Raw genomic sequence first — 12,105 nt, forward strand, 5'->3', positions numbered from 1 at the left:
TCGCTCAGGGAGCATATCATCTAGTGTGTACGCACCTTCAGAGGTGTTCCCGGTGACCAGAGATCGTCAGAGCGGCTCTTGGACAGCAGTGGCGATTAGTAGCAGCGGGTCCTGGGTGAAGCTGGTCCCAGTGGCATCTTCCGGCCAAGTGAGCAGCTTCTTCCCTCCCAGTGGAGGCAGACAGAGAGGTGCTCCCTTCTACAGTACAGCTGCTGGTGAGCAATATACCGTATTACAGGGCACTTCTTCCTACGTAATCAGCTACCAAAGGGAGGAACATCAGATCATTGGGCAGATCCTGCCAGCTCAGGGGGTAAAGCCAACGCCTAGATGGAGGTTAGTAAGCCCCAGTTACTGACTACACCTTCCTGCATCACTAAACAGTGAGAGCCCCAGCGATTAGCAACAGACTGTGCTACAGACACCTTACTGCAGGATCTGAGGACTAGTATACCAGCATACAGGAGTGAACTCTTTAAAACTGTATTATAAGGCAGCCGGCCATCTTACTACCAGCATAGACTGTGAAGTTAACAATTGCTAATGACGAGGAGTAGTCACCCCCCCAGTATAGCCTCAGTCAGCCCCATTGGCAGCAGCTCTCCTCAGTCTCTGCCATCCCTACCAGCATGGCCTCAGCATCTTATGGGATGTAAAAGACTTGTGTGGCAGAGAGCTGCAACTCTTTCCTTTCAGGAGCGCAAAACATTAACTACTGCAAGAGTGAAAGTTATCCACTTCTTAAACTTTGATGACTCTGGATTGATAATTCATATAGTTAACCCCGAAAAGCTCTCAGCTTTATAACGTGCACCACCGTGGACAAGTCAGCTGAACTGAGTTATACAGTATATCTTTATGGGGACCCGTGTTAGCCAGTATACAGTATGTGATTTAATGTATATATGTATGAACCTGGTAATGAATAAACGTCGTTAAAGTGTTACATTTACAGTTTAGTACCTAAGGTGATGTTCCTTGCAATTTTATGCTATTGTAACAAAGTGTTTTGTGTGACTTGCAGAGCAACTTTAAATATCCTGCAAAATAGAAGTGTCAGTAAAGTTGAGTTCTCAATGGTAAAGTCCAATTGTGACTGTTTCTGAGTTAAAGTAGACCTCTTACTATTCAACTGGAAAATAAAAGAATTTGTGTTGGAAGGAAAGGCCACCAAGTCCTGGGTATCACATTACAATGTCCCGAACATTGGGACCTTTCCAGGCCGAACAAAAAAGTGTGCACAGTCCTACATTTATTTTCTAGTCCACGGTAACGGAACTTTGCCGTTGGCTTCTTTCTTGTGCAAAGAAATCGTCCACGTCCTGACGAGCTGCGCTATGCGGCTGGGACACTTAAGCCGAGGTCACAACAGTTCAGCTGTAACTCATTCAGTGCCAGATCTTCTACCACATCTCCAAACTTGGGGCAAGTGAAGTGTCCCGTAGGTGACAACACAAAATGGGGAGAGCCAGGAAAAAAGACCCGACTCTTCTGACGACCCCCCCCCACTCCCAACATGGTGTCAGGTGATGAGCTCACCATTCAGTTTGGCCACACACGTAGCTGGCGTATTTGAATGGGATAAAATCATTCTCATGTTGGTTTCGAGCAGCTGGATCACTTCATTGAGGTCAGTTTGGGTGATTGGAAGATGGCGCCCACTGACCGTTAATAGTTTGACTGCTGGACCAATACCATCATCAGACCGCTTTGCCGACTATGGGCCTGATTCAGAGCTGAACGCTCTGACCAGAGCGCTCGCTCTGAATCAGGGCCCTCCTCCATGAAAATGGAGCGGCCTCCTGGCCGCTCGTATAGCTGTAGGTGACCACCCACAGCATATGCGAGCGGCCAAAAAGATGGTCGCGATGGTCTTGACCATCGCGACCATCGGACTTGCGACGGAGACCCTGTGGTAGGGTCTCCCTGCCACAAGCCCTGGAGTGATTTTGGCTCTATCAGATTAGATTGGTCATGCGCAGTAACACTGACGGGACAAGACCCGGCAGTGTAAAGTTTTGCTGCTACTATTGGCGGCGAAAGTGTTGGCGTTAGGGCCACGCGGAACAGCTGCTTTTTTTTGTTTTTAGGTGTTTGCTATTGTATTTTTTTATTATTATTTTTTGAGAATCCTGTTTAAGTGAACTGAGACGCCTGATGAGGATTATTCGGGTCTGATTCAGGTACGTACATGAACCCGTTGGTTTACGTAAATCACCGATTTTTGTGGGTCTGCGCATGACCTGTTTTGAACAGAACGAGTCCTGCGTGTTAGCACGCAGTGCCCCCACGACGTGGAATTATTGACATGCTGCGGCCATTTGGGGACGGGGAGAGGGTGCCGCCGGCCAGCGTTCCTGTAAACGGGGTTGCCGAAGCCAGTGTCTTTGTCGGAGGATGCCGATTTCCTTGCTTTGCAAGCGGCAGGCGGTGGCCGGTCTGAGTGCGCTTCCGCTTACTCAGACGGCCGATGCTACAACCGTTGTGACCGATGGTCGCAATGTTGATCCGATGTCGCCTCTTCGGACGCAGCTCTCGGATCTGCGATGCCGGCTGGAGGTGCCTTCTTCCCTCAGATGCCTCCTGCATGCATTAGCATATTAGTTCCCTGCGACTGTGCAATATCGTACATAACTGAACCAGGCCCATACATAGGGGAAAATGTTATAGCCTGTGATTTTGGGACGATTACCCACTTTTTTTTTTACTTTTTTTTTTTACCTCGACAGTAATCATTAATGGAACCAGTCTCTGAGTATCATCAAAGCTCTCCTGGCCAGAAAATCTAATCCTCACAACTGCATGATGCGTTGTGGCCTCTGCACTGGCCAAAAGCTTACCGGTTACTGGAGTGGACAAGATATTTATTATCGGTTATTTGGACGCATATATTACGCAACACTCTTACAGACCCATTTCGCACCATACCCTGCCTCACTGGAGCCTACAGTCTGTATCCCCTATCACAGTGGTTCTCAAACTCTCGGGATCCCAAAACAGGTCACGTTTTCCAGGTCACCCAGTAGGTGCACAGGTGTATTAATTACTCACCCACACATTTTAAAAGACCCACAGGTGTAGCTAATTATGTCAGTTGTGATTCTTTGAGGAGACCTGGAAAACATGTACTGTTTGAGAACCTATGCGTCTATCACATGGACGTACATACACACTAGGGTTATTTATTTATCATTTTTGTCAGGTGCCATTTAACCTACCAGGTGTCAGGTCCCATTTAACCACCCTACCTTCTGGGTGCTCCGGAGGATACTGGAGCACCCAGAAGAAATCCAGGCAAACACAGGGGAGAACATACACACCCCACACAGATAACGCTTTGGTCAGGAATTGAACTCATGACCTCAGGACTGTGAGGCAGTCATGCTAGTAACTGTGTTGGTGTCGGTCAGTGTTTGGGAGAACCCAAAACATGGTGGTTACAGTAAGTTTTTTTTTTTTTTTTTAAATAGCATAATAATACTTGTATAAGGGTCTTTCTGCAAAGAATTTTTTTTATATAAGTTGAAAAGTTAAATTAGTACAGTGTACTGTGGCCTTTCCCTCCTTTATGCAAGCCTCTGTTATCCCAGAGATATTAATGCGATATATAAATAAGCCTCACTGGCTGGTAAAAAGATATCGTAGGAAAATAATATCATATACCGTAGTATCATACAAAATATCATGTACCTTTGAAAAAAAAAAAATAGAATTATTTATCTTTCCATAGTGGCTGAGTGTCGTAGCGTCCATGTGGCACTCTGATTAATTAATACTTTTATTATATATAGTCTTGTAGTAAAGTTTTCAAGAACTTTTTGAACTCCATGACTTTCACCCACATGATTTCACTACATGCTCCAGATAGTCTCAAGATGTTTGATTTAACTGTAATTACAGAGTTTAGTAAATACCCTGTGGTTTCTTTGTTTCTGCTACATGAACAAAACCTCTTAAATTCTTTAAACAGCCCAATTCTATTTTATTCTAGAAAATCCTACAGTTATTTTTTAAATATTTTGTTCTCTGTTTTCCACCTGGTTTGAAACTGTTTTTCACATTTTGTTTATCCCTGTCTGCTCCTTCCTTCTCTCTTCCTTTAAATTTTTCCTGATAAAGAAAAAAATCCAAAAGTTTTTTTCATTTACTTTTTTACCCACACACATTTGCGGCACTTTTAAAAAAAAAACCACGGCAATTTAACAAAAATTATCTATATTCATTTACAGCATCTTTACAGATTAACACACACACGTGAGCCAGATTCGGGCTTTCACTTAATAGAAAAATGAAAATGGAAAATAAAAATTAGTTTAAAAAGTTTAAGAACACATAATTTATTATTATTATTAATAATAATATTTTGTTAAAATATTTTAAATCCTGTGTATGCAAAAAAATGTTTTATTAAAATTTTCTAAACATTTATTTGATTGATTTTGATCTGTTATCGTTATCCTGAGGTGGCAATAAGAAAACAGGTATTGCAGCACATTTCGCCACGACACCTAATAAGCGTCACCATGCAGTGACGTGTTACTGCTATTGGTAAGACTGGTTGGTAAATATGCCACATAGAATTCCTCTGCATATTTGCCTCCGAACAAAGAATACCTATACTATGACATTGGAGGTAGCTATGTTGAAGTTTGAGCCAATGGCCTTGAGGATGCAGCCTATCAATTCTTTGGGAAATTGTGACAACGGTGAGGCATGAGGCAGAACATGACCTCATGCTTCAGTGGAGATACTGGTTCCCAAGAAAGAGAACCTGTATGTTTCCTCCAATCAGTGTAGGAAATGGGTATATTGAATTTGGTAGTTAATGTCAAGTAAAGTATTCTGAATGAAGATGAGGACCTGACTTTTTAAGGGCTGTTTTATTATATATATTAATATAATATAATTTATAATATTATTATTTATTTATTTCTGCCTAGTGATTTCTTTGTTTGGAAATAATAACTCTTTTGCAACTTGTAGACCCCTAAAGGTACCTGCTTGGAATCTGTAAAACTGGCCATAGACATTGGATACCGTCACTTCGATGGGGCCTACGTATATTATAATGAGCATGAGGTCGGAGAGGCCATCAGAGAGAAGATTGCAGAGGGGAAGGTGAAACGAGAAGATATCTTCTACTGTGGAAAAGTAAGTGGACCACATAAAGAACACATCTTCCATTTTGTTGAGCCCACATTCCAGGAGTCAGCCATTTTGTTGGCTGGATCAATAGTCATGACAGTGTGACCCCATGGAGGTATACATTTTGTTGACTTTGGCAAATGTAATATCTATGACAATACAACCTACAGGATATATGTACGTGTGTATATATATATATATATATATCACTTCTAACCAGTGCTTCCTACATATTGGTTATAAAGAGTCTCAGGGATGTTGGTTGTGGCTAGAGAATTACCAGTTTGCATTCCCATGAGTAGTGCTTGAGCCCATTCAATGGATCCTTCCGCCGCATGTCGACCATTAATGCAGCTTAATACCTCCAAAAGAAATTATTTTTGCACCCGATTTTCCCTTCTCCCACTTTCTTTCTAAGTTGTCCCTCTTCTGGCCCCCATGTAGAGCACTATATGAATAACCACATTAACTGGAACAAAGCTTTTAGGGCTATTAACCTGACTTTCCATTGCTGGTTTCTGGAAAAAAGCCACTGACCTAAATTAAACTTAGGTATAAATCTATAACTAACCAACCGCCATATTTACCCGTATTTGCCATAGGCCAGATTTTTGGCCGCGTACTCACTAGCCTTCACCTTGAATATAATTCAATGTGACACGGATGATCTAAGCTAGGAATTTCATATATATCCAACTAATAGTAACGTTTAAAAATAAAATAAGTAGCTTTGTCCTTGGCCAAGGTAACTCCTCTTTCCCCCAGGAATTACTCCTGTTATTTGGAACTTGGAGCTTTAGAGAACTTTTTTTAATAAACTAATGAGTAATTGAATATTCTCCTGGCAGATGGTTCCATGTTGTGATCTCTCCCAAGAATAGGGAACACGACCGGTTTGTGGTTGGAAGGACTCCTGGTCCTAGGAAGTTGTGGCAGATCCTCCTGTATTTCCAGGAACTTAAGGGGCCTACCAGACACCTCTTGGCTCCGTCGCCTGGCTTCCGTCCACAGGCACAAATAGCCAAGTGGTTTTTCAGCAAAGTTCCCTTTTCAGTTATGAAATGTGCATTGGAGCCTGATTTAGATCCCACCAGCAGTTATCGATTCAACCTACTTGTGGTTAGAAAAATATCTAAAGGGACATTTTTAACATGAGAACAGCTAAGATTGTTCTATATCAGGGTCTATGGGCCTGATTCAGAGCCGGACGCTCTTTAAGAGCGCTCGCTCTGAATCAGGCGTTTTTGGGGGTTTTTTGGGTTCCCTCCTGGCCGCTCGCTAAGCTGTGGGTAACTACCCACAGCTTTTGCGAACGGCTAGGTGATGGTCGCGACCATCGGGGCTTGCGACGAGACCCTTGTGGTAGGATCTCGTCCGTCGCAAGCCCCAGAGAGCTTCCTGCTCTAACAGAGCAGGAAGCTCTCCACTGACATCACTGGTGATGTCAGTGGTGCCTCCCACAAACGGCAGGCGTTCCTCCAGGAACGCCTCCGTTTGTGTAGCCACCCCCCCTCCCTACCTACAAAACGGTGCAAGCTGTCTATCAACATCGACAGCCGCCCCTTTTGTAGTGAGAATTTCTCTCTCGCTCCGGGGCATGCGCGCGGCGCGTGCGCAGTACCCCACCATCGACCATCGTCTGAATCAGGCCCTATGTTGCTACCGAACGCCATAAGTGCATTGAGAGGCTATATATATATATATATATATATATATGTGTGTAATTATATTATAATATAAAATTATGTTATAGTTTTTGTGAAAGCAAGTTCACTTGTGATTTTTTTTTTTTCCTTCCTCCTAGCTCTGGAACACGTGCCACCCTCCAGAACTGGTTCGACCAACGTTAGAGAAGACCTTGAAAACATTAGGGCTGGATTATGTGGATTTGTACATAGTTGAGCTGCCGATGGCCTTTAAGGTAAAGAGCTGAGAAATCTGTCATAACTATTCCTACACTGCCACGGCGTGCATCTGTCACATGAACGTCTTGTAGGGGCCTATTTATCGAAAATGAAATACCCCCAACCATGATGCTCCTTTCCTTATCGACCATTTTCCCTGCGATATGGTAAAGGGGTGATTCTGCATTATACAGCTGTGGCCTTACTGAACTTGGCTAAAATTGCGCAAAATACCCCACTGTCTCTCGCCACAGTGGTGCACCATTATAGTCTGTCTGTAATGTGCGGATATGTCTGTCTGCCTGTACGAAATATGCAAGAAAATAGCACTTTCAGTTGCGCAAAATTAGTTGCTCAAAATGAGCACAAATATTTACGTAAAAGTAGCATAATATTCGGGGAAAAGAAAAAAGCATGAAGACTAATCAACATTATCTATACACTAACAATGCGGCTAAATGTGGAAAATCATGTTGAAATACAGGGCCTGATTCAGAGCCGGACGCTATTTGCGCTCGCTCGTTCAGAAAAAGGGGCCGGATATTTAAATAGAGCGCTCGCTCTTTGCGGTCTGTTGACGCCTCTATGTCTGAGCGAGTGAAATATCCGCTCGCTATTTTGTAAAGACGCCCCCTGGCCGCTCGCATCATACGTCATCTCCGCTATTTATTAGATTAATCGAGTACATCGAAAGGCGTCTGAACTGCTCGCAGTGCTTGTGGTTGGATTTTCCTACCGCAATCATGCGAGCAGTTCAGGCTAAAAGACAACCAAGTGACGTGGTCGATGACGCTGCTTTGTTAATTATGCACACCCTTAAAACGCCCGTTTTGACCGTTTGGCACGCCTGCGTTCGGATCACCACTCCCCGTTTTCAAGCACCTTCCCCTGTTACCACCCACAAACGCCTCATTCTGTCACTCAAATTAGCAGCCACTCGCTATTTTGCGAACACACGATTTCCGACCGCACTGACTGGTTGGCGCATGCGCATTACGACCCATACGCATGCGCAGACATGCGAACATCGCTCGGAGCGAACGAGCGGCTGCTTACGAGCGGCTCTGAATCAGGCCCACCGTACGTTGTTTGTGAAGTAGGTCCTACCTGGGATGTAGTCGGCATCCTTGCGCCCACAATGCGGCGCACACGGCAGTCAGAATCCCGGCTCTAGCATCCCTCAAATTCAGTCAAGTCATCGGCTGCGATCCCGTCGGTGATTATTGCGGTTAGGGGTTAGGCACTAGGGGGGAGGGTTAGGCTTAGGCCGTGGGGAAGGAGACGGACGGTTAGGGTTAGGCTGCGGGCGGGGAGGGCTAGGATTGGGCTGCGGGAAAGGCGGGTTAAGGCTTGGTTAGGGGAAGGGCTAGCATACTGACCTGCATGTGTCGGGATTATGGTGCCGGGATTCTGACCGTCGGTCTTATCAGCGCTGGGATCGCTTCCCCAACCAACATTTATACTGTATGTATGAAATGATTTCTCCACGTTTAGCCGCACTGCTAGTGTTATGTATAGACAGCAATGGTGATTGTGATGCTACTTTGACACAATTACTTGCAAATTTTACGTAACAGAAAGTGCTATGTTAAGTATAGTGCAGTAGTTCCGGCAGTGTGAAACCTTAGCTCCAGATCTGGCGCCTCTCTAGTAAATATGTCACGCTGAGAGCAAAGCTGAGTAAGGACACGTCTGTAGGAAATCTCTGTGTCCGCTTCCCCCAACCTATAAAATGCCGCAGTGACCTTTTACCTGTCACACGATGTTTCCGCTAGTCTCCAAGGGAAACGCCTTGTGCTGCTGATGCCAACAGGGAACTATAACAGTATTTTGGATTTCCGTTTATAACCGTAGAGAACATGGGGCCTCATTCCGATGCGGGCGCTCATGCATTAGTGGCTGCGATGTTGGACGAAGCTGCTGTGCGAAATTATGCTAATGCTACAGCCGCATGGGAATGTACTGCCCACCGGCGGCCTCGCAGATCCCAGCAACTGCCTACAAATACGGCACAGTGATCACAGATCCTTCCATAATCCACCCTCTGAGGTCTCTTAGAATGGTTGTGGGAGCTGTGACGCTGGCCCCATATTTTCTGCGTATGGGATCGCAGATGTGTGTTTTGCCACCACACCGTTACCGCCCCCGAAACGGCCCCTGTTTGTCAATCACTTACGAATAAATCCCTAGTCGCATTTGATCGCCATTCAGTTGCCGCATGCGCATTGCGGCTAAAGTATTCGCAAATACGCGCTATAGCATGTATTTTACCCGATATCGAGCACTGGGGACTCACTTTTATAAAGTAGCCGGGTCCCCGGGGATGCGCTGTGCTGTGGCCAATCCCTGACAATGTGTTTGTTCCCAGTGCTGGGTAAGCCACCGTGTCGGGTACCGCCTGGTCCCTTCCACCAGTGGCGGCGGTAAAGTGGCGGCGGGAGAAGCTTGGCTCCGGCCTCAAGCTAAGCGGAGCTCGTTGCCCGGAAGCCAAGTAGCAGCGGCGGTTGTTTGGCACTGGCCGCGAGCCAAACACGGCTCGCCGCGTCATAACCCCACCCACTCACGGCATCTTGAATTAGACGCAGATGAGCGGGAAACTTCAGTACCGGCGGCGGAGGGGAGGACTGAAGACCTCCCGAAGAGCAGAGCGGCACGACAAGAGTTCCGGCAGCCGTGCAAGAGGCCAGAAGACCGCGTGATTAAGAAGGAAGAAAGGAAGAGGCAGTGCCGCTGGCCAGGACGGTCCAGCGGCAGAAGAATGAAGCTGAGGACCGAGGCTGCTTTTACAGTCCTCCGTTAATCGCTCATCTCCGTGAACATGGGAATAGAGGGTCTCATTCAGACCCACTCGCGAGCGCTGAGAGCTCGCAAGCGGGTCGATGTTTCCCAAATGCGCATACGCACGACGGAGACGCCTCCATCGTGCGCATGCCCGAGACCCGAATACGGGGTAGCCGTCGTTATGGGTCTCGCACCAAAGGGGGCGTGCTGTCGATGGTGGTTGACAGCACGCCCCCTTTGGTGGGCGTGCCGGGGGCGTGGCTGCCCAGACGGAGGCGTTCCCGTGGGAACGCCTACCGTCTGGGTCCGGCCCCACTGACATCACTAATGATGTCAGTGAGAGTGATTTGGCTCTGATAGAGCCAAAATCACTCCAGGGCTTGCGGCAGACGAGACCCTACCGCAAGGGTCTCGTCGCAAGCCCGATGGTCTTGACCATCGCGACCATCATCATGGATGCTCGCATAAGCTGTGGGTGGCAACCCACAGCTTTGCGAGCGTCCACGAGGCCGCCTCGCAATAAAAAAAAAACGCCCTGATTCAGAGCGGGCGCTCGTTCACATTGTCCGGCTCTGAATCAGGCCCAGAGTCCACATCTAAATCTGTCCCATAATACAGAAAACCATAAATCGCTGTCCAGTAGCTCCCACATTATACAGGGCCTTTGCAAAAGTATTCACCCCCTTTGCATTTTTCATGTTTTGTTGCCTCACAACCTGGAATTAAAATGGATTGTGTGAAGGTGTGCATCATTTCACCACAGAACATGCCTACAACTGTAACGTTGTGTTTTCTTTTATAATGTGAATCAAACAACATTTAGGACAACATAACAGAAAACGTCAGCGTGCATAACTATTCACCCCCCCTAAAGTCAGTACTTTGTCGAGCCACCTTTTGCGGCAATTACAGCTGCAAGTCGCTTTGGATAAGTCTCTATGAGCTTGCCACATCTCGCCCCTGGGATTTTTGCCCATTCCTCAAGGCAAAACTGCTCCAGCTCCTTCATGTTGGATGGTTTCCGCTTGTGAACAGCAATCTTCAAGTCTGACCACAGATTCTCAATTGGATTGAGATCTGGGCTTTGACTAGGCCATTCCAACACAATTAAATGTTTCCCCTTAAACCACTCGAGTGTTGCTTTAGCAGTATGCTTCGGGTCATTGTCCTGCTGGTACGTGAACCTCCGTCCCAGTCTCAAATCACAGGCAGACAGAAACAGGTTTTGCTGAAGAATATCCCTGTATTTAGCACCATCCATCTTTCCCTCGACTCGAATCGGTTTACCAGTCCCTGCTGCTAAAAACCATCTCCACAGCATAATGCTGCCACCACCATGTGTCACTGTGAGGATGGTGTTCTTGGGGTGACGGGATGTGTTGGGTTTGCGCCAGACATTGCGTTTTCCTTGGTGGCTGAAAAGTTACATATTAGTCTCATCTGACCAGACCACCTTCCTCCATACATTTGGGGAGTCGCCCACTTGCCTTTTGGTAAACTCAAATCGTGTCTTCTTATCTTTATCACTAAGTAATGGCTTTTTTCTGGCCACTCTTCCATAAAGCCCAGCTCTATGGAGTGTACGGCTTATTGTGGTCACATGCACAGATACACCAGTCTCTGCTGTGGAACTCTGCAGCTCCTTCAGGGTTACCTTTGGTCTCTGTGCTGCCTCTCTGATTAATGCCCTCCTTGTCCGGTCTGTGAGTTTTGGTGGGTGGCCCTCTCTTGGCAGGTTTGTTGTGGTACCATGTTCTTTCCATGTGATGATGATGGATTTGATGGTGCTCTGGGGGATCATCAAAGATTTGGATATTTTTTTTATAACCCAACCCAGAACTGTACTTCAACAACTTTGTCCCTGACTTGTTTGGAGAGCTCCTTGGTCTTCATGGTGTGATGCCTCTTGCTTAGTGGTGTTGCAGCCTCAAGGGCCTCTCAGAAAACGTGTCTTTATACTGACAGATCATGTGACACTTAGATGTCACACAGGTGGACGTCATTTCACTAATTATGTGACTGCTGAAGGTAATTGGTTGCACCAGAACTTTTGAGGGGCTTCATAGCAAAGGGGGTGATTACATATGCACATGCCATTTTTCAGAATATTATTTATATAGAGTCTTTTTTATATATATTTTTCTCATTTCACTTCACCAAATTAGACTATTTTGTGCAGATCCATCACATAAAATTCAGATTAAAAAAATAAATACAGTACAGGTTGTAATGTAACAAAAAAGGTAAAAAGCCAAGTGGGGGTGAAGGCACTGTA

At 46.0% G+C, this 12,105-nt stretch overlaps 1 protein-coding gene across 1 annotated transcript in view; it reads left to right on the plus strand.

Moving 5' to 3' along the window:
• LOC148473963 (aldo-keto reductase family 1 member D1-like) overlaps positions 1-12,105 on the plus strand; it is a 48,508-nt gene that overhangs the window by 22,408 nt on the left and 13,995 nt on the right. Inside the window, exons 2-3 of the mRNA XM_088459287.1 lie at positions 4,984-5,151; positions 6,950-7,066. Of these exons, the coding sequence (XP_088315413.1) occupies positions 4,984-5,151; positions 6,950-7,066 (285 nt within the window). The remainder of the gene's footprint in view (positions 1-4,983; positions 5,152-6,949; positions 7,067-12,105) is intronic.

The sequence above is a fragment of the Taudactylus pleione genome, unplaced genomic scaffold, assembly GCF_031769625.1.
Source record: "Taudactylus pleione unplaced genomic scaffold, aTauple2 ptg000903l, whole genome shotgun sequence".
Taxonomy (NCBI): Eukaryota; Metazoa; Chordata; class Amphibia; order Anura; family Myobatrachidae; genus Taudactylus; species Taudactylus pleione.